Source organism: Chlorocebus sabaeus, chromosome 28 (genome assembly GCF_047675955.1).
Source record: "Chlorocebus sabaeus isolate Y175 chromosome 28, mChlSab1.0.hap1, whole genome shotgun sequence".
Taxonomy (NCBI): Eukaryota; Metazoa; Chordata; class Mammalia; order Primates; family Cercopithecidae; genus Chlorocebus; species Chlorocebus sabaeus.
This window is the reverse complement of record NC_132931.1, coordinates 9,292,546-9,315,535: the sequence shown is the minus strand read 5'-3', so window position 1 is coordinate 9,315,535 and position 22,990 is coordinate 9,292,546. Positions and strand designations below refer to the sequence as shown.

Sequence of the window (22,990 nt, the reverse complement as noted above, 5' to 3'; positions counted from 1 at the left end):
TCCTGGCTCACTGCAACCTCCGCCTCCCAGGTTCAAGCGATTCTCTTGCCTCAGCCTCCTGAGTAGCTGATATTACAGGCGCCCACCACCACACCCTGCTAATTTTGTATTTTTAGTAGAGATGGAGTTTCGCCGTGTTGGTCAAGCTGGTCTTGAACTGTTGACCTCAGGTGATCCATCCACCTCGGCCCCGCAAAGTGCTGGGATTACAGGTGTGAGCCACTGCGCCTGGCCTGCACACCCTCACTTTTAATAATGCACAAGAAAGAACCTGAGGAAGCCCTCAAATGTTGTTTAAAAGTTAGGTGTCATAAGGCCAGACACAGTGGTTCATGCCTGTAACCCCAGCACTTTGCGAGGCCAAGAGGGGAGGATTGCTTGAGGCCAGGAGCTTGAGACCAGCCTGGGCAACACAGCAAGACCTCATCTCTCTCAAAAATTTAAAAATGAGCCAGGCATAGTGGTGCATGCCTGTAGCCCCAGCTCCTTGGGAGGCTGAGGTAGGAGGATTGCCTGAGTCCAGGAGTTCGAGGTTACAGTGAGCTATGATCACACCACTGCACTCCAGTCTGGGCAACAGAGCAAGACCCTATCTCAACCACCACAACAAATAGCTGTAGTTATTCCCGAAGGAGCCATCATCAACTCAGCATTCTCATAGAAAGGGCAACCCAATACCACCGTGGCCTACAGGGTATTTGTGCAAATTAGAAAAAGACACACCTGTCTCTCGAGACACTTGCATCTCGGGAAATTGTCTACTCAAGTGGATTTTATTAGAACAAGTATTCCCATCTGCCCTAAAACTCCCAGAATGAATGTACAGTTCTATGGTATCTTAGCTCTGAGCGGCGCTCCCTCCAAGGCACTGCCAACCATGACTTTCACAACTGCTCGGTCCCCTGCAGTGACTGAATGCAGGCTCAGTCCCCTGCAGTGGCTGGGTGCAGGCTCAGTTCCCTGCAGTGGCTGGGTGCAGGCTCAGTTCCCTGCAGTGGCCGGGTGCAGCCTCTATCCCCTGCAGTGGCTGGTGAAGGCTCAGTCCCCTGCAGTGGCTAGGTGCAGGCTGGGTCCCGGGAGGCAGAGCCCATGCCGTTGTTTTCCATAACCCCCCCCACCATGCATACTGGGCACCCACCATGAGAAAGGGGCACAGACCTTCTGGTCTGTTGTCAACCGCCTGCCTCTGTCTAGCAACGCAGTGCTCTGCTGGAAGTTCTGCCATGTGTTCCATAAACTCCTCCGAGATGGACACCCGAACGTGAGTTCCTAGGGCTGTGGGGTGGTAGGGAACCAGGGACCCTTGTGGGGAAAGTAACTGCCTGGGCCACAGAGGCTGCTGTCCTCTCCCACACTGCCGCCTTCTCCTGGCCTTTGGGTTCCCCATCAGAGGTGGGTGAACCTCTCTCCCATCATCTTGTCCCCCCGCCCCAGGTTCACCTCCGCCTCTCTCCATCCTCCTCCCCTTTGTCTTTCCTTCCTTCTCCATTTTCTCATGGGCTGTTCTTTTGCCTCTGCAGGTCCTGAAGGACTCTCTGAGATACAGAAATGAATTGAGTGACATGAGCAGGATGTGGGTGAGTTTGCAGATGTACCCAGGAGCCACCTGCTCCTCCTGTCCTTCCCCGGAGGCCGCAGAGTAAGGACTGAAGGGTGAAATAAATTGATCTCCTTCAGCTTGTTGAGGATTTCTCCCATGAGCGCCAGAGAGAGACGAAGGATGCCCCCAAAGAGTACCATGATATCCATAGTCTTGCCTGGGGTCTCTGGACGCTTCAGGAAAGTTCCAGGGCCCGGAAGCTTCTCCTGCCAATGGAAACTCATGTCACAAAGCTGTGACATGAGTTGGGATCCCTCAGCAGTAGCTACACGGCCATGGTTCCTGGTTGTTTTTCTTTTTTTTTGGTAGAGATGGGGTCTCGCTATGCTGCCCAGGCTGGTCTTGAACTCCTGGCCTCAAGTGATCCTCCCACCTCAGCCTCCCAAAGTGCTGGGATCACACACATGAGCCACTGTACCCAGCCCACAGTTCCTACTTCTCTTCTCTTTCCACTGGTCCCGTTGGAGTCATAGTACATTGAGAATTAGAATTAGCATACCCAGTTCTTAATGCCAGAGCTTTTTCTTTCCTGTTTAGAGATTCTCAGTGCTTTAGGATGAGGGAGGAGGTAGGTGGCAATATCACAGTCAATGGAAAAGAGCGTTTCCATACACAGAGCACAATCACCCCAGATTCTGATGTCCGTGGGTGTGTATATGGAGAGGGGTAGTTTGCATTTTGAAGAATCTCCCTTGGCCAGGTGCGGTGGCTCACACCTGTAATCCCAGCACTTTGGGAGTCCGAGGCAGGCAGATCACCTGAGGTCAGGAGTTTGAGACCAACCTGGCCAACATGGTGAAACCCTGGCTCTACTAAAAATATAAAAATTAGCCAGGTGTGGTGGCGTTTGCCTGTAATCCCAGCTACTTGGGAGGCTGAGGCAGGAGAATTGCTTGAACCTAGGAGGCAGAGGTTGTGGCGAGCTGAGATTGGGCCACTGCACTACAGCCTGGGTGACAGAGTGAGACTCTGTCTCAAAAAAAAAAAAAAAAAAAAATCTCCCTGGTTGATTCTGATATGTTCTTTTGCCTCTATCAGTTGAGAACTACTACTTTAGCCTTTTTGCACAGTCTTACCTGTATCTGTCTGCACCTATAAAATGTTGGCAACTATGTAGTCCTATCTACCTATCATAGGTGAGGAAACACAGGCCCAGAAAGGGAAGCAGCTTATCCTAAAGTCACAAAACTAGGTACCAGAACAAAATTGAGAGTTGTCCCCAGATTGCCCAACTGTGTGCTAGAAAACATTCCCTGTAACATGTAAAGCTTAGGTCTTTTTCCTTTTTGTTAGAATTTGCCTGATATATATTTCACCATCTTTTTACTTTAAGCATTCCTGTATTTTTACGTTTTAGAAATAACACTTATAAATAACATTTGGTTGGATTTTGTGTGGTTTGTGGTTGTTGTTTTTTATTCAGGATGGTAGTCTTTGTCTTTTAGCTGGGCATTTAGTCCATTTACATTTATTATACTACATGGTATGTTTAGATTTATGTCTCCCATTTTATTTTATGCTTTCTATTTGTCCCATCTGTTCTGCTTCTATTTCTCTCATTCCTTGCTTTCTTTTGGATTAACTGGGTATTTTTTTCTCATTCTGTTTTTTCCTCATTACTATTTGGGAGGTTAAAAAACAAATCTACTTTTTTTGTTTTGGGCATGTTCTCTAATAATTACAAAATGCTTGCTTGGTTTATCTAGGTCTACCTTTCATATCTTTGTTTCTTGTATAACACAAAGACTTTAGAATATTTTAGTTCCATTCAGTTCCTCAATTTATCTGTTAGCATAACATTTTGGTTTTTATTATGTTTATCTTCAAACTCTGTAAGTTATTGTTTTATTTTCCTTGTTTTATTCTGTGCTCTCCATAGACCTTCCATCTGAGATCACTTTCTTTCTGCCTGAATTATTTCTTTTATAACTTCCACAATTGAGAGTCTACTGGTGGCTAACACCGTGTTTGGTTGTTTAAGAATGTTAGTTTTTTGTTTTTTTTTTTTTTTGGAGACAGAGTCTTGTTCTGTTGCCTAGGCCAGAGTGCACTGGCACAATCTCAGCTCACTGCAACCTCTGCTACCCAGGTTGAAGTGACTCTCCTGCCTCAGCCTCCCAAGTAGCTAGAATTACGATTCCTACCACCACGCCTGGCTAATTTTTATATTTTTAGTAGAGACGGGGTTTTGCCATGTTGGCCAGGCTGGTCTTGAACTCCTGACCTCAGGTGATCCACCCACCATAGCCTCCCAAAGTGCTGAAATTACAGGCATGAGCCACCGTGCCTGGACGAGAATGTCATTATTTCAACCTCACTCATAGAAGGTATCTTCTCTGGGTTTAGGTTCTAAGGTGACACAGTTATTTTCCCTCAGCACATAGAGGATATTTTCAAGATATCTTTCCACTGACTTCTGGCTTTGATTATTTTCATGGAGTCGGCTGTGAGACACTGTTGCTCCTTTGAAGCTAACATGTGTTTTATCTCTGGCCATTTTAACATCTTAGAATGTGTCTAGGAGTGAATTTATTTTGGATTCTTTGGACGGTGGGTTAGTGTCTTTTATTAGTTGTGAAAATTTCTCATTGTCACTTCAAACATTGCCTGTGCTCCATTCTATCTTTTCCTTCTCAGATTTTTTTTTTTTTTTAAATATGGAGTCTCACTCTGTTGCCCAGGCTCACTGCAACCTGCGCCTCCCAGGTTCAAGTGATTATCCTGCCTCAGCCTCCCAAGTAGCTGGGAGTATAGGCATGCACCACCACACCCAGATAATTTTTGTACTTTTAGTAGAGACGGGGTTTTGCCGCATTGGCCAGGCTGGTCTCGAACTCCTGACCTCAAGTGATCTTCCCTCCTCGTCCTCCCAAAGTGTTGGAATTACAGGCATCAGCTACCGTGCCCAGCCCCTTCTCAGATTTTGGCTACATGTGTGTCAGACTTTCTCATCCTACCCCTCACGTCTCTAAACCACTCTTTCAGTTTTTTCCACCTATTTGTCTTTGCTGTATTCTGGATAATTTTTATCAGCTCTAGCCTTCTGTTTGCCTCATCTCCAGTTGGGTCTAATGTGTTATTAAACTTCTCCATAAGGTTTTCAATTTCATTTAGTACAGTTTTCTTTTCTTTTCTTCTTTTTTTTTTTCTTTTTCTTTTTTTTTTTTTTTTTTGAGACGGAGTTTTGCTCTTGTTGCCCAGGCTGGAGTGCAATGGCGCCATCTCCGCTCACTGCAGCCTCCACCTCCCAGGTTCAAGTGATTCTCCTGTCTCAGCCTCCCAAGTAGCTGGGATTACAGGCATGTGCCACCATGCCCGGCTAATTTTATATGATTAGTAGAGATGGGGTTTCACCATGTTGGCCAGGCTGGTTTCAAACTCCTCACCTCAGGTGATCCATCTGCCTCAGCCTATCAAATTGCTAGGATTACAGACATGAGCCACCACACCTAGCCCAATTAGTACAGTTTTCATTTCTTGAAGTTCTATTTTTTTTTTTTTTTCCAAATCCGCTTGTTTTTTGCTAGGGGAGGTTGTTGTTTGAGACAGGGTCTCACTCTGTCACCCAGGCTGGAGTACAGTGGTGCGATCATGGCTTACTGCAGCCTCAACCTCCCAAGCTCAGGTGATCCTCCCACATCAGCCTCCCAAGTAGCTGGGACAACAGGTGTGCACCACCACACCCAGCTAATTTTTGTAGACGCAGGGTTTTGCCATGTTGCCCAGGGTGATTTCGAACTCCTGGACTTAAGTAATCTGCCCACCTCAGCTTCCCAAAGCACTGGGATTACAGGCAGGAGGAGCCACTGTGTCCAGCCCTGCTTCTCCTCCTTTACAATTTGTTATGCTCTGCATATATTTTGAAACAGTGTCTTATTTCTTTAGATATATGAAGCAAAGTCATTTCATATATATTTTGTAATTCTATTATCTTTTTTTTTTTTGAGACAGAGTCTTACTCTGTCACCCAGGCTGGAGTGCAGTGGCACGATCTCGGCTCACTGCAAGCTCCGCCTCCCAGGTTCACGCCATTCTCCTGCCTCAACCTCCCGAGTAGCCGGAACTACAGGCGCCCACCACCACAACCAGCTAATTTTTTGTATTTTTAGTAGAGACGGGGTTTCACCATGTTAGCCAGGATGGTCTCGATCTCCTGACCTTGTGATCTGCCTGCCTTGGCCTCCCAAAGTGCTGGGATTACAGGCGCAAGCCACTGTGCCCAGCCTATCTAAGGTCTTTAGAGATTTGTTTCTGTCCTCCGTCACTTTTGGTGCATTTTGCCCATGCCATGTAGTTTTCTTTATGTTCGGTTATTTTCTACTCTAAGCTGCTCATCTTCCTTGGAATTTTATCTATGGGGAATTCTTTGAAGTCTGTAATGAAGGCAGGTTCCTCCAGAGAGAATTGGCATTTGCTTCCATTGAGATCTCTCGAAATTAAATTCTCAGCTAAAGGTTTTGTGAATTTAGGGCAGATTTTTCTCCCCTGATCACAGTAGTGATTTGAGGCTGCAGAATTCTTCATAGTCCCTTGGGAGGACTTCCTCAGTGCAGGAGTACAAGCGTTTGTTATTTTATTATTTACCTTTACTTCCCCTGTACCAAGGAGGCAGTCTTGTGTGTGTGTGTTGGTGGTGGTGGTGATGTTTTGAGACAGTTTCTTGCTCTGTCATCAAGGCTGGAGGTACAGTGACATGATCACAGCTCACTGCAGCCTCAACTTCCTGGGCTCAAGCGATCCTCCCACTTCAGTCTCCTGAATAGCCGGGACCACAGGTGCACACCACCACGCCCGGCTAATTTTTTAATTTTTTGTAGACATGGGGTTTCATCATGTTGGCCAGGCTGGTCTCAAACTCCTGAGCTCAAGCAATCCTCCCTTCTTGGCCTCCCAAAGTGCTGGGATTACAGGCATGAGCCACCATGCCTGGCTGACAGATTCCACTTCAGGACCCCATCCCATGAGTTATAGTGTAGATGCTATTCGTCTATTGAATCCATCTGGAAGAGATATTCCCTCCACTGTTCTTAGATAGAGATACGGAAGAAAAGAGCCCACAAGCAGACTATGATTTTGCCAAAGGTGGGAGACTCATCTTTATTTTGAGATGGAGTCTCACTCTGTCACCCAGGCTGGAGTGCAGTGACACAATCTTGGCTCACTGCAACCTCTCCCTCCCAGGTTCAAGTGGTTCTCCTGCTTCAGCCTCCCAAGTAGCTGGGACTACAGGCGTGCGCCATCACACCCAGCTAATTTTTGTATTTTTTGTAGAGACCGGGTTTCACCATGTTAGCCAGCCTGGTCTTGAGCTCCTGACCTCAAGTGATCCGCCCACCTCGGTCTCCCAAAGTGCTGGGATTACAGGCATGAGCCACCGCGCCTGGACAGACTCAACATTCTTAAGTAGGCAGCTTTGTCCAAAATTTATCAAAGGAAGTCCTTATGTTTGTACAAAGGATTGTGCTTTAAGGAATGTTCATTGAAATGGTTTATGATAGCAAACATTTCAGCCGTTTGAATTGGCTTCAGCTCATTTGAATTTATTGAGTCAGTTCAATAAATTACAATAATACTGATTGGTCACTAAAAATAATGAAAGAAAGTTTAAGAAGTTGAATAAAATTGCAGCATATTAAGCAAGAAAAATAGATTGATTCTATTTACATTTAAGAATAAAGGTAGATGGCTGGGTGCGGTGGCTCATGCCTGTAATCCCAGCACTTTGGGAGGCAGAGGTGGGTGGATCACCTGAGGTCAGAAGTTCAGGACTAGTCTGGCCAACATGGTGAAACCCCATCTCTACTAAAAACGACAAAAATTAGCTAGGCATGGTGCTCACACCTGTAGCGTAATCCCAGCCTTTTGGGAGGCCCAGGCAGGTGGATCACTCGAGGCCAGGAGTTTGAGACCAGCCTGGGCAACATGGTGAAACCATATTTCTACTAAAAATACAAAAATTGACCAGGCATGGTGGCGCATGCCTGTAATCCCAGCTACTCAGGAGACTGAGGCAGGAGAATCACTTGAACCCAGGAGGCAGAGGATGCAGTGAGCAGAGATTGTGCCACTGCACTCCAGCCTGGGCAACAGAGCTAGACCCCATCTCTAAATAAATAACATAAAGGGGAGAAAAAAAAAAGAAGGTAGATTCTTTACCAGAGAATTTCTGGCCTCAGATCTCTCGACCGTCATGTTCTTCTTGTTGACTCTGCTTCCCCTCCTCTTCCTGAAAGGGCCACCTGAGCGAGGGGTATGGCCAGCTGTGCAGCATCTACCTGAAACTGCTGAGAACCAAGATGGAGTACCACACCAAAGTGAGTCTCTGCGGACAATTCTGCCGCCACCACCGCCTCCCTTGCTCTATCCCCTCAGCCCCTCCCTGGGCTCAGTTGTCAGCTCTTTCAGGTAATAGGCAGCCCAGGCTTCTGAGGAAGTGTGTGCATCACGTACCCCAGCTGTGGGAGAGGAAAGCCATTGCCAGGCCCACGGGACGTGATGAGGGCTGGGATTTTGGCCCATGTCTTCTGCACCCTTTGTGCCCCATTTTGCAACTAGAAAGAACAACTGGCCAGGCACGGTGGCTCACACCTATAATCCTAGCTGTTTGGGAGACCCAGGCGGACAGATCACCTGAGGTCAGGGGTTCAAGACTGGCCTGGCCAACATGGTGAAACCCCATCTCTACTAAAAGTACAAAAATTACCCGTGGTGGTGATGCGTGCCTGTAATCCCAGCTCCTCGGGAGGCTGAGGCAGGAGAATCGCTCGAACCCAAGACCAGGAGGCGGAGGTTGCTGTGAGCCAAAACCATGCCACTGTACTCTAGCTTGGGCGACAGAGTGAGACACTGTCTCAAAAAAACATAAAAAAGAAAGGGTAACCCTAGCCACTAGATTGCCTTATGAAAATGTTACAGAAGCATTGATTTTACTGTTTTTTTTGTTTTGTTTTTTTGTTTTTTGAGACGGAGTCTCGCTCTGTCGCCCAGGCTGGAGCGCAGTGGCCGGATCTCAGCTCACTGCAAGCTCCGCCCCCCGGGTTTACGCCATTTTCTCCTGCTTCAGCCTCCCAAGTAGCTGGGACTACAGGTGCCCGCCACCTCGCCCGGCTAGTTTTTTGTGTTTTTTTTAGTAGACACGGGGTTTCACCGTGTTAGCCAGGATGGTCTCGATCTCCTGACCTCATGATCTGCCCGTCTCAGCCTCCCAAAGTGCTGGGATTACAGGCTTGAGCCACCGTGCCCGGCCAATTTTACTGTTAATAAAAACAATTCCTGGCCGGGCACAGTGGCTCATGCCTGTAATCTGAGCATTTTGGGAGGTCAAGACTGGAGGATCACTTAAGACCAGGAGTTTGAGACCAGCCTGGGCAACATAGCAAGACCCTGTCTCTACAAAAAATTACAATTAGCCAGAGGTGGTGACACATGCCTATAGTCCCAGCTACTCAGGAGGCTGAGGCAACAGGATCACTTGAGTTCTGGAGCTGAAGGCTGCTGTAAGCTGTGATCATGCCACTGTACTCCAGCCTGAGTGACAGAGCAAACCTACTCCTGCAATTTCTTTTTTTCTTTTTCTTTCTTTTTTTTTTGAGACAGAGTTTTGCTCTTGTTGCCCAGGCTGAAGTGCAATGGCACGATCTCAGCTCACCGAAACCTCCGCCTCCTGGGTTCAAGTGATTCTCCTGCCTCAGTCTCCTGAGTAGCTGGGTACTACAGGCATACGCTACCATGCCCGGCTAATTTTGTATTTTTTTTTTCAGTAGAGATGGGATTTTGTCAGGTTGGTCTCGAACTCCTGACCTCAGGTGATCCACCTGCCTTGGCCTCTCAAAGTGCTGGGATTACAGGCATGAGCCATGGCATCCAGCAATTCCTACAATTTCGATAGCAAGCTCCCCTACAGACCCGTCTTTTAATTTTTTTATTTTATTTTTATTTTATTTTATTTTTTTGAGATGGAGTCTCACTCTGTCACTTAGGCTGGAGTGCAGTGTGGCACGATCTCACCTCACTGCCACCTCTACCTGCTGGGTTCAGGCAATTCTCATGTCTCAGCCTCCCAAGTAGCTGGGACTACAGGCAGGAGCCACCACGCCTGGCTAATTTTTTGTATTTTTAGTACAGACGGGATTTCACCATGTTGGCCAGGCTGGAGGTGGATCACCTTAGCTCACTGCAGCCTCAAATTCCTGGGCTCAAGAGATCCTCCTGCCCCAGTCTCCCGAGTTGCTGGGACCACAGATACTCGCCACTATGCCTGGCTTAGATCCACTCTGGTGTGAGGCTGGGCAGGGTGGAAAACAGCATCTCAGTCACAGAGGCCTCAGCACCCACCTGAGCCGCACCTTGGACCCACTGGGGATCAGGCTGTAAAGCAATGACATGGGCCACTCTGCATTTTAAGTTCACTTTTCCAAAGTGGACTTAAAAGATCCAAGTGGCCAGTGAGGACAATGATGAGAGCCAGAATTAGGAGTTGTCCATGGGACAGTCAAAGAAGCAGGGACTGCCTGAAGATTGGCAGGAAATGAGGCTGGGTGGGGGCATTTTGGGAGGCCAAGCAGGGCGGATTCCTTAATCCCAGGAGTTCGAGCCTGGGCAACATAGAGAGACCCTGTCTCTACAAAAAATTTAAAACTTAGCCGGGTGTGGTAGCATGCAACTGTAGTCCCAGCTACTCGGGAAGCTGAGGTGGGAGGATGCTTTGAGCCTGGGAGGTCAAGGATGCAGTGAGCTATGATCACATCACTGCCCTCCCACCTGGGCAACAGAGTGAGGCCCTGTCTCCCAGAAAAAAGAGAGAAGAAGGTGACATGATGGATACTGTGAGGTGGGGGAGGGGAACAGCTGAGGGGTGTGCAGGGGTCTGGCAACTGTGGGAGACAATAGGGGGTCAGGCAGAGGGGTGGGCACATAGAAGGCAACATAAACCAGAACTGAGGCTGGGCCAGGCCAGGGTGTCAGAGGCCGAGGCGGGGAGTCGGGCTGCCCTCGGGCTGGATTGCAAGGCAAAGAAGCAGGAGGGAGAGGCTTAGGGTGTGGAGGGGAAGGGACTTATAGCGTGTGATTGGAGGGAGGACCAGGCTCTGGTAAAGGTGTCACGAGGAGGTGGGGAAAGGTGAGAACTGGATTTAAGATCTTCTGGGGCTGGGCACAGTGGCTCACGCCTGTCATCTCAGCACTTTGGGTGGCCAAGGTGGGCAGATCATCTGAGGTCAAGAGTTTAAGACCAGCCTGGCCAACATGGCAAAACTCATCTCTACTAAAAATACAAAAAGAAATTAGCTCACGCCTGTACTCTCAGCTACTCAGGAGGCTGAGGCAGGAGAATCACTTGAAACTGGGAGGCGGAGGTTGCAGTGAGCCGAGATGCCGCCACTGCACTCCAGCCTGGGCAACACAGCAAGACTCCATCTCAAAAAAAAAAAAAAGATGGGAGTGGAGGTTTTGTAAGTGTTAAATTGAACTGGTGGGTGTGGTGGCTAACACCTCTAATCCCAACACCATGGGAGGCCGAGGCAGGAGGATCACTTGAGGCCAGGAGTTGGAGACCAGCCTGACCGACATAGTGAAACCCCCATCTCTACTAAAAACACAAAAGTTAACTGGGTGTGGTGGCATGCACCTGTAATCCCAGCTACTCAGGAGGCTGAGGCTTGAGAATGGCTTGAACCCAGGAGGCGGAAGTTACAGTGAGCCGAGATGCTGCCTCTGCACTCCAGCCTGGGCAACAGAGCAAGACTCCATCTCAAAAAAAAAAAAAAAAAAAAAAAAGATGGGAGTAGGGTTGAAAGTGTTAAATTGAACTGGTGGGTGTGGTGGCTCACGTCTCTAATCCCAAAACCATGGGAGGCCGAGGCAGGAGGATCACTTGAGGCCAGGAGTTGGAGACCAGCCTGACCAACATAGTGAAACCCCCATCTCTACATAAACATTAGCTGAGCATGGTGGCACGCACCTGTAATCCCAGCTACTCAGGAGGCTGAGGCTTGGGAATGTCTTGAATCCAGAAGGCAGAGGTTGCACTCCAGCCTGGGTGACACAGCAAGACTCTCTCTCAAAAAAAAAAAAAAAAAATTACAGTGTTAAATGGGAAATGGGAGGAGGAAGGGCCTAGGGTAGGAGTTTAGGTGGAAAAGGAGAGAAGGGAGGGTGTGGAGAAAGCAAGACTGGGAAGATGGTTAGGGAGGAAGGGGACTGGGATGGGAGCTGGGGCAGTGGCGCTGCAGGGGTGATAGAGGCCAAGGGAGTCCCTTTCCCTTGTGTATAGAAAGAGAGCAGAGTTCAGCGGCATCAGAAGCAGCTGGTGCCGATGGCCAGGCCCCTAGCTTTTAATAGCATGGAAGGGCAGAAGGGAATGGTCACGTAGGCTTGGAGAATTGGGGTCGAATGAGGATGCAGCTGGCTTTGCTTCCAAAGGCTCTGGAGCTCACTGTTGTCTTGTTTTTCCTGGTTTTAGAAAGCAGAGAAAGTGGGGAAGCTGGTATTGTCCAAGCGTGGAGGAGCAAAGGACTTTTCCAGTTTTTAGCAATTAGCGATACAAGAGTGGGGAAGGAGGCTGGGCAGAGTGGCTCACACCTGCGGTTCCAGCATTTGGGGAGGCCAAGGGTTGAGGTGAGACCAGCCTGGGCCACACAGTGAGTCCCTGTCTCTTAAAAAAAATTTTTTTTTGGCCGGGTGCGGTGGCTCACGCTTGTAATCCCAGCACTTTGGGAGGCCGAGGCAGGTGGATCACCTGAGGTCAGGAGTTCAGGACCAGCCTGGGCAACATGGTGAAACCTCATCTCCACTAAAAATACAAAAACATTAGCCGGGCATGGTGGTGTGTGCCTGTTAGTTCCAGCTACTTGGGAGGCTGAGACAGGAGAACTGCTTGAACCCAAGGGGCTGAGGTTGCAGTGAGCTGATATCATGCCATTGCACTCCAGCCTGGGCGACAGAGTGAGAGTCCATCTTGAAAACAACAACAAAAATATCCCACACACATTAAAGAAAAATTCATTCTCTGGCTGGGTGTAGTGGCTCACACCTGTAATCGCAGCACTTTGGGAGGCTGAGGCAGGCGGATCACCTGAGGTCAGGAGTTCAAGACCAGCCTGGCCGATGTAGTGAAACCGCATCGCTACTAAAAATACACACACAAAAAAAATATTAGCCCGCATGGTGGTGTATGCCTGTAGTACCAGCTACTCAGGAGGCTGAGGTGGAGGATCGCTTGAGCCCAGGAATTCGAGGCTGCAGTGAGCGATGATCATGCCACTGCACTTCATCGTGGGTAACAGTGAGGCCATGTCTCTCAAAAATAAAAAAAGAGAGAGAAACAGGAGAGAGCCTGATTCCCCCTCCTCTGCCGTGTAAGCAACGTAATCAAGATGAGGCCCCTCACCAGGGACTGAATCTGTCAACACCTTGACTTTGGACTCCCCGGCCTCCAGAACTGTCTATGGATTAAGCCACCCAGTGTGTGGTGTCTTGTTATAGCTGCCCGAGCTGACTGAGACAGACGTTCAGGCCAGAGAGCGTGAATGCATAGGGACACCAGCTGTGAGTCTTTCTCCAGGGACAGTTGGCAGCCGGCCCTAGGTGCAGAGCCGATGACAAGGACCCAGGCTCTCAGCAGGTCTTCGAAGCAGTGTGGTGGAAAGGCAGGCAGGGCATGGGAAAGTGGAGCCAGGCCACCAGTCATGATGTTGAGACTGAGCCAGGAGGCAAAGGCAGGCAGAGAAATGGAGAGGAGAGGGAGCAGGAAGGGACTGGCCATCTCTGAGACTTAAGTATGAGTAGTGGGTGGACTTGAGGGCAGGAGAGGACTGGAAGGGCAGAGGCCTGAGTGATGCAGCCAGAGAGGGAGATGCTATAGTGGAGAGTTCTAGGCAGGGATGTTTTAGGTGATGGTGGAGTCTGGAGTGGGTGTGCGTAGCTGGGGATGGAGTAGAGGTGAAGGTGCTGAAATTGAGGTCAAAGGTTGTAATCTCAGGGTGCATGACTTGGGGCAAAGGAAAACTGTGTCCCAGGTGCCAGGTCAAACCTCAGAGGCCTTGGCACCATGGAGCCCAGGAGCGAAGTCTGCAATGGGGGCTTTTTTTTCCTTTTTTTTTGTCGGGGGAGACGGAGTCTCACTCTGTTGCGCAGGCTGGAGTGCGGTGGTTCCATCTCAGTTCACTGCAACCTCCACCTCCCAGGTTCAAGCGATTCTCCTGCCTCAGCCTCCCAAGGAGCTGGGACTACAGGCATGCGCCACCACACCCGTCTAATTTTTGTATTTTTAGTTGAGACAGGGTTTCACCATGTTGGCCAGCCTGGTCTCTAACTCCTGACCTCAAGTGATCCACCTTGCTTGGCCTCCAAAGTGCTGGGATTATAGATGTGAGCCACCGCGCCCAGCCTAGAGCCTAAAGTATCCACTCGTACATGAAGATGCCCCATGATGGAAGGGCCACCCATCGCTGCGGCCTTTTCCCTTTGCCACAGGGACAAACCACACAGATGACAGGATCATGCTATAGATACTGAGCAATGATTGATGATACCAGCTGGTGTTTTTTTTTCTTTTTTGTTTGTTTTGAGGTAGGGTTTCACTCTGTAACCAGGCTGGAGTGCAGTGGCCTGGAACTGTAGCCTTGAACTGCTGGGCTCAAGCGATCCTCCCGCCTCGGCCTCCCAAGTAGCTGGGACTACAGGCGTGTGCCACCACGCCCGGCTGAGAGAGAGCTCTTCATGTCTCCTGTCCTGACTCCCTTCCTCTGCCTTCCTTCCAGAATCCCAGGTTCCCAGGCAACCTGCAGATGAGTGACCGCCAGCTGGATGAGGCTGGAGAAAGTGACGTGAACAACTTGTAAGTGGCTCCTGCCCTGAGCCCAGGGAGGGAGAACGCTTTTGTGAATGCCGACACTTCTCATAAGGGTCATGGAGGGCCTGATTGGGGATTCAGGGGGCGTGGCTGGGGTGGGGACCAAAGCCCCTGGGTGACTTGGCCTTGGAGCCACTTATTTATTGGTGATGCCTCATCCAGAACCCCTGCCTGGCTATTTCACACCCCAGAGCTTTCCTGTCTGTCTCGCTTTCTGCCCTCCGACTCCAACACTGGTAACTATCCTCTCCCTCTGTCACTGTCACTGTTTTCATTTTTGTTTTTTTGAGAAGCAGTCTTACCCTGTTACCCAGGCTGGAGTGCAGTGACTCGATCTCAGCTTACTGCAGCCTCCACCTCCCAGGTTCAAGTGTTTCTCCTGCCTCAGCCTCCCGAGTAGCGGGGATTACAGGCACGCGCCATCACACCCGGCTAATTTTTGTATTTTTAGTAGAGACGGGGTTTCGCCGTGTTGGCCAGGCTGGTCTCGAACTCCGGACCTCAGGTGATCCGCCCACCTCGGCCTCCCAAAGTGCTGGGATTACAGGCGTGAGCCACCGCCCCTGACCTGTCACTGTCACTGTTGACTCTCCACCAGGCTGCATGGCCATAATATTCATGAGGCTAAGACTTGGAGCTGGAGTTGTGTGTGTGTTTGCGCACACACGTGAGCATTGGAGACTGGAGGCAGTAGTGTAGAGCACGGGGGAGGGGACAGGTAACAGACCAACCTCAGGCTGTGGAGTGTAAGCTCTCTTTCCTCTTGGGTCCAGTTTCCAGTTAACAGTGGAGATGTTTGACTACCTGGAGTGTGAACTCAACCTCTTCCAAACGGGTGAGTCTCTTCCCTCCTGTCTAAGCCAGGCTCTCATGGGAACTACCTAATTCCCAGTCCTCCTCTCCCTGCAAAGTATGTGGCACAAGGGGCAGGAAAATGGAAACACTCACACCCCATCTCTGGTATCTCCATCCCTCGTGCAGGGAGGGACTGAACCTCTTCAGTGTTTTTCTTTTTAAGAGACAAGATCTCAGCTGGGCGCGGTGACTCACACCTGTAATCCCAGCACTTTGGGAGGCTAAGGTAGGCCCATCACTTGAGGCCAGAAGTTAAAGACCAGTCTGGCCAACATGGTGAAACCGTGTCTCTAATAAAAATACAAAAATTAGCCGGGCCTGGTGGCTTATGCCTGTAATCCCGGTTACTTGGGAGGCTGAGGCAGGAAAATTGCTTGAACCCAGGAGGTAGAGGTTACAATGAACCAAGATCATGCCACTGCACTCCAGCCTGGGTGACATAGCAAGATTTCATCTCAAAAAAAAAAAAAAAAAAAAAAAGAGAAGATCTCGCTGTGTCACCCAGGCTGGATTGTAGTGGCATGTTACAGCTCACTGCAACCTCAAACTACTAGGCTCACGTGATCCTCCCACCTCAGCCTCCCAAGTAGCAGGGACTACAGGCACTCACCACCACATCTGGCTGATTTTTTATATTTTTTGCAGAGATGGGGGTCTTGCTGTGTTGCCCAGGCTGGTCTTGAACTACCAGCCTCAAGGCGTCTTCCCAACTCAGCCTCCCAAAGTTCTGGGATTACAGGCGTGAGCTACCACACCTGGCCTCCTAGATATTTTCAAAGCGGGTGGTTTCACGTCTGAGCAGAAAGGCCACCCACTGCCCCTTCCTACTGGCCTCCCTCCTGAAGCACAGGCCTCCAAAAGCCTGAAGACAGGTCTTACCTCTTTGGCAGCCACTGGACTGTGGCCATGGCCCTGGCCAGTCCTTGGTCCAGTCCTGTCTGCTTCTTGGAGCTGGGCAGGCTCGTGGGCACGATTTCTGCTGAGGAGGAAGGGCTCGTGTCTGTTGTTGAGTTGGCAGCCATGGGAACAAGCCGGTCAGGATTGGTTGTCACCCAGGACTGGTTGTCACCCAAGTCCACGTGAGAAGCTCACAGAGTCCTGTTCCACTAGCAGGGGGAGTGGCCACACTTCCAGGCTCCCGTCTGCCAAGAACTGTGGTGCCTCCAGACCATCAGCCCCCAACGCTTCCCTGACAAGCCTCAGCTGGTCCCCTTCTCTCCAGCGACTCTCCTCCCCACACCTCCCAGCAGGCTCCCCTCCCTTCCCTGGGGGACATAAGCACCAGCGTTCTGAGACTCAGGGCGTTCCAAGACAAGCATCCAACTCTGAAAGACGACGTTGCACATTGCAGGTCTCCGTACGCAAGCTTGGTGGTCTCATGCCCAAGCCTGGTGGCCTTTTCTGCATGTGGATATGCAGGACCCACTCTTGGGGCTTGGACTCTCTGACCCCGAATTTCCTTCAGCTTCCTTCAGCGTGTTCATCTGTGCAGAAATGCCTACTACTGGCCTCCTTTCCGGAATATTCTGTTTTGTGTTGTACTACGGCTAGGACAGGGCAACAAATTCCATAATACATTGACCAGTCTTCAGCACAGGATGTGGTCAGAAAAACCCCAGAAACAGGCCAGGCGCAGGGGTCATGCCTGTAATCCCAGCACTTTGGGAGGCCGAGGTGGGTGGATCACCTGAGGTCAAGAGTTCAAGACCAGCCTGGGCAACATGGTGAAACCCCGTCTCTACTAAAAATACAAAAATTATCCAGGCATGGTGACAAGCACCTGTAATCCCAACTACTCAGGAGGCTGAGGCAGGAGAATAACTTGAACCCAGGAGGCGGAGATTGCAGTAAGCCGAGATCACACCACTGCACTCCAGTCTAGGTGACAGAGCAAGATTCTGTCTCAGAAAATAGAAAGACAAACACCAGATACGGTTGGAAACTGGGTTTGTGTGAGAAAGGGACAGTCAGCCGACTAGGTAGCTATTTGAGCAGGGCGTTATACAAAAGTCAGTAGAGAAATAAAAATAAAACACAAAATCTAGTCTATGCCCTAAGCTATTCCCAGTCAGATTGAAGGCAGTGGAGTGGATGCATTTCTTTTTTAAAAAATGCATTGGGGCCAGGCGTGGTGACTCATGCCTGTAATTTCAGCACGTTGAGAGGCCAAGGCAGGCAGATTATGAGGTTAGGAGTTCAAGACCAGCCTGGCCAACATGGTGAAACCCTGTCTCTATTAAAAATACAAAAATTAGTCAGGTGTGATGGTGTGTGCCTGTAATCCCAGCTACTCAGGTGGCTGAGGCAGGAGAATTGCTTGAACCCGGGAGGCAGAGGTTGCAGTGAACTGAGATCGCACCACTGCACTGCAGCCTGGGCAACAGAGCAAGACTCCTTGAAAAAAAAAATGCATTGGAAATGTTTGCATAAAAGTATATGAACAAGTATACATTGTTGTGGCTAACTTTTCATCCTTTTGATTTGGATGGGAACAACGTATGTGGATAATTCAGAAATCATTTGCATTTAGCTTTCACTTTTTTTTGTTGTTTCTTTTGAGATAGTCTGGCTGTGTCACCCAACCTCGAATGCAGTGGTGCAGTCTCGGCTCACTGCTTCTGGGGCTCAAGCCATCCTCCTATCTCAGCCTCCCAAGTAGCTGGGACTGCGGGCATGCACCACCATCTCCAGCTAATTTTTGTGTACTTTTTGTAGAGACGAGGCTTCACTATATTGCCCAGGCTGGTCTCAAACTCCTGAGCTCAAGTGATCTGCCTGCCTTGTCCTCCCAAAGTGCTGGAATTATAGGCATGAGCCACCACACCTAGCCTGCATTTAGCTTTGGAATGTGCTAGATCTGAATGAAGGCATGAGTGAGATTCTTGGAATTGTCATCCTTGGGAAAATGCAGCCTAGAAGTAGCAGTTCGGCTGACGCAAGCTCTCTCCCCATGGCCCTCGCCTCTTCTTGGAACCAGCTGCCTGCCTGCCTTCCGCTGCTGTGGTTTTTTTTTTTTTTTTTTTTTTTTTGAGACGGAGTCTCACTGTGTCTCCCAGGCTGGAGTGCAGTGGCGCGATCTCGGCTCACGGCAAGCTCCACCTCCCGGGTTCACACCATTCTCCTCCCTCAGCCTCCCAAGTAGCTGGGACTACAGGCGCCTGCCACCTCGCCTGGCTAGTTTTTTGTATGCTGCTGTGGTTTTTAGGGATGAGCAAGACAAATGTTTCAGCCTTTGGGCCATCCTTCCAGTTCCTGACAGACAGTGGACCATGAGTAATCGGAGATGGTGATGAGGTCCAAAAGGACTTGATTAGCTGAGAGAATGAGTAAGGGGTAGAGGTGGTGAGCTCAGCCATGTTTTTTTGTGCCATCTCGTGACCCCTAGCTCTGGTTTTCTGTGTTTTTCGTGTGTTTGTTTGTTTTGTTTTGAGACAGAGTCTCGTTCTGTTGCCCAGGCTGGAGTGCGGTGCCACCATCTCAGCTCACTGCAACCTCTGCCTCCCAGGTTCAAGTGATTCTCCTGCCTCAGCCTCCTGAGTAGCTGGGATTACAGGCATGCGTCACCACACCTGGCTAATTTTTGTATTTTTAGTAGAGACAGGGTTTCACCATGTTGGCCAGGCTAGTCTCGAACTCCTGGCCTCAAGTGATCTGCCTGCCTTGGCCTCCCAAGGTGCTTGGATTATAGGCATGAGCCACCGTGCCCAGCCTGCTCTGGTTTTATATGCATTGTTCATTAACATTGTCACCACAAGATGCTGAGCTCTTCCCTAAAATCAGGAACCATGTCCTACTCATCTTTAAATTCTCTCTGTTCTAGCCCAGTGCCCGGTGAATAGCAGGTGCTCAACAATAAAAGAATGCTTGCTTTTTGAAAAACTGCAGGCTGCCAGGTGCAGTGGCTCACGCCTATAAACCCAGCACTTTAGAAGACCGAGATGGGAAGATTGCTTGAATCCAGGAATTAAATTTGGGTCGCTCTGGTCCAGAAGACTCTAAGTAATTCATCCTGAGATTCCCAGAGCCTGCAGCTGGAAGTTAAAACTAATGAATTCTGTTCACCTATTTCGTCACTGCTGTTTTTCTTTACTCTCTCTTGTTTTCTTTTGTTTTGTTTTGTTTCGTTTTTTTGGAGATGGGACCTCACTCGGTCGCCGAGGCTGGAGTACTGTGGCACAATCATAGCTCACTGCAGCCTTGACCTCCCTGGGCTCAAGGGATCCTCCCACCTCAGCCTCCTGAGTAGCTGGGACCATGAGTGTGTGCCATCACACCTGGCTAATTTTTTAATTTTTTGTAGAGATGGGGTCTTGCTATATAACCAGGCTGGACTTGAACTCCTGAGCTCAAGTGATTCTTTCACCTCAGCCTCCCAAAGTGCTGGGATTATAGGCATGAGCCACCAGGCCCAGCCTCCTGTGCTTTAAGAAGCACCCCCAGTGTGCACTGTCCAATAGGGCATTCACTAGCCTCATGTGATCATTGAACTCGATTACAATTAAATAACATTTAAAAGTCAGGTCCTCAGCTGCACTAGTCCTATTTCAGGCATGTTTCAGAAAACCACATATGGCTAACATATTAGAAAGTTTATATGAACATTTTCATCATTATAGAATTCTATTGGATGGCACTGTTGTGGGTGATTCTGATGCGTGCTAAAACGTGACAACCTCTGAGCTTGGACATACAGTTTTCAACCCTGGATGCAAATTAGAATCTACCTGGGGCCTTTTTTTTGTCTTTCTCTCAAACAGAGCCTTGCTCTGTCGCTCAGGCTGGAGTGCAGTGCCACAGTCTCAGCTCACTGCAACCTCTGCCTCCTGGGTTCAAGCAATTCTTGTGCCTCAGCCTCCTGAGTAGCTGGGACTACAGGTGCCCACCACCACACCCGGCCAATTTTTGTATTTTTAGTAGAGACGAGGTTTCGCCATGTTGGCCAGGCTGGCCTCGAACTCTTGACCTCAAACAGTCCTCCCGCCTCAGCCTCCCAAAGTGCTGGGATTACAGGCATGAGCCACGGCACCTGGCCTAATGGGGGACGGCAGGGGGAGGTTTTTGAGACACACTGACATCCCAACATACCACAGACCAATTGAAACAGATGGTGGGGGCGGTTCTGGGGATTGCAGGAAGACTTGAGTTTTTCGGTTTCCCCCAGGTGATCGTAACCAATCTGAAAGCTAAAGTCAAGAATCACTGCACAATCCATGCACTTTTCACAACATTCTCACTGAAGTCCTCCAAGACCTCCAAGAGATATGCACTGTTACAGCCACGTGTGCTCAACAGAAGAGCGCCAGGAGGCACAGAGTAACTCAGTATGTTGTCCACAGTGACGCTGCCCTAGATGTTCCTGGGTGCCAAAGGGCATTCCTGGAAGTCATCGGGAATCGAGGGTAGGCGGGGAGGTGGAACAGTCTGTGGTTCCTGCCAGTTGGAGCCTGAGGAAGCCGGTAGACTTGGGGATGGCTGCCTTGCAGTGACAGCTGCTTTTAATTTGTGTCAAGAAGGAAAGCTGTCTTTTAATTAGAACAGTTTGGGATTTTTTTTTTTTTTTTTTTTTTTCAGCCGCCAGACTAACCCAGTTACCAGGGATTAGTGCGGTCAGGGGAAGCAGAATACAGGCAGCCCTGGGCTTCCCTCTGGGCCAGTTCCACTCACAAAGGGACCGCAGGGAGAGTCACTTCATTGCCTGCTGCATGCAGAGTCTGCGGAGGCAGTGGGTGGCCAGTGCAAGAAGGAAAATCAGCCTGGCCAGTGGTGTGAGCTGAGTGTCTGCAGCCAGACAGCCAGTTGCTTGGCTGAGGATGGGGGGCAGGGGGTTGGTGAGGAGGGAGCCCCAGCGTGAGAAACTGAGGGATCAACTTCGTCTCTGAAACTCAAGAGGGTAGAGGCAGGACTTCTACTTCTGTTGACAGGTGCCCCAAGTTTCAGCCTTGAGTCCTGACATATCTTCCTTCTCCCAAGTCCTTTTCTCTTTTTTCTTTTTTTTTTTTTTGAGACAGAGTCTTGCTCTGTCACCCTGGCTGGAGTGCAGTGGCGAGATCTTGGCTCACTGCAAACTCCTCCTCCTGGGTTCACGCCATTCTCCTGCCTCAGCCTCCCAAGTAGCTGGGACTACAGGCGCCCGCCATCATGCCTGGCTAATTTTTTTTGTATTTTAGTAGAGACGGGGTTTCACCGTGTTAGCCAGGATGGTCTGGATCTCCTGACCTCGTGATCCGCCTGTCTCAGCCTCCCAAAGTGCTGGGATTACAGGCGTGAGCCACTGCGCCCGGCCCTTTTTCTTATTTTTCTTGTTTTGTACTGTTTCGATTTGGTTTGGTGTGGTTTGGTTTGGTTTCTTTTGAGATGGAGTCTTGCTCTGTCGCCCAGGCTGGAGTGCAGTGGCACCGTCTTAGCTCACTGCAACCTCCGCCTCCCAGGCGCAAGTGATTCTCCTGCCTCAGCCTCCCAAGTAGCGGGGTTTACAGGCACACGCCACCACACCCAGCTAATTTTTGTATTTTAGTAGAGACAGAGTTTCGCCATGTTGGCCAGGCTGGACTCGAACTCCTGACCTCAGGTGATCCACCCACCTCGGCCTCCCAAAGTGCTGGGATTACAGGCGTGAGCCACTGCGCCTGGCTTGTTTTGTTTTATTTATTTATGGAACAGTCTCACTCTGTCACCCAGGTTGGAGTGCAGTGGTGCAATCTTGGCTCACTGCAGCCTCCACCTCCTGGGTTCAAGCGATTCTCCTTCCTCAGCTTCCCAAGTAGCTGGGATTACAGGCGTGAGCCATCACACCCAGCTAATTTTTGTATTTTCAGTAAAGATGAGGTTTTGCCATGTTGTTCAGGCTGGTCTCAAACTCTTGGGCTCAGGCAGTCCCCCCACCTGGCCTCCCAAGTGCTGGGATTGCAGCTGTGAGCCACTGCACCTGGCCGAGACCCAGTCTCGTAAAAGGGAAAAAAAGGAAGATGAGGCTCCCTCTCCATGTCCGCCATGGTAGGAGCTCTCCCAGGTGATGAGCAAATCTCTTCTTTCCTGGGCTATCGGGGTCACTGCACAGACTAGCACGTAGTTCACCTGTTCATGATGCACTGGATATTCTGAGTCTCAGGAGCAAAGGCACCTGGTCTAACCATCACTGGCCCCATTAGCTCTTGGGCTTTCCAACGAGTCTGTTAACTCACCACCTCTCAACAAAACCACTTCTTTCTTTTCTTTTCTTTTCTTTTTTTTTTTTTGAGATGATATCTTACTCTTGTCACCCAGGCTGGATGCAATGGTGCAATCTCGGCTCACTGCAACCTCCGCCTCCTGGGTTCAAGTGATTCTCCTGCCTCAGCCCCCTGAGTAGCTGGAATTACAGGCATGGCCACCATTCCCGGCTAATTTTTGTATTTTTAATAGAGACAGGGTTTTCCCATGTTGGAAAGGCTAGTCTCGAACTCCTGACCTCAGGTGATCCACCCACCTCGGCCTCCTAAAGTGCTGGGATTACAGGGGTGAGCCACCGCACCCAGCCAAAACCATTTTTCTTTTTTTGAGATGGAGTTTTGCTCTGCTGCTGGAGTGCAATGGCACGATCTCGGCTCACTGCAACCTCCGCCTCTCGGGTTCACGCGATTCTCCTGCCTCAGCCTCCCAAGTAGCTGGGATTACAGGTGTCTGCCACCACACCCAGCTAACAAAAC

At 49.8% G+C, this 22,990-nt stretch overlaps 1 protein-coding gene across 3 annotated transcripts in view; it reads left to right on the top strand.

Moving 5' to 3' along the window:
- Positions 1-22,990, top strand: part of HIP1 (huntingtin interacting protein 1) — a 212,302-nt gene that overhangs the window by 143,578 nt on the left and 45,734 nt on the right. For all 3 annotated transcript variants that reach the window (XM_037990489.2, XM_008018363.3, XM_037990490.2), the window contains exons 3-7: positions 1,119-1,261; positions 1,521-1,577; positions 7,834-7,914; positions 14,359-14,435; positions 15,224-15,285. In XM_037990489.2, coding sequence (XP_037846417.1) covers positions 1,119-1,261; positions 1,521-1,577; positions 7,834-7,914; positions 14,359-14,435; positions 15,224-15,285 — 420 coding nt within the window. The remainder of the gene's footprint in view (positions 1-1,118; positions 1,262-1,520; positions 1,578-7,833; positions 7,915-14,358; positions 14,436-15,223; positions 15,286-22,990) is intronic.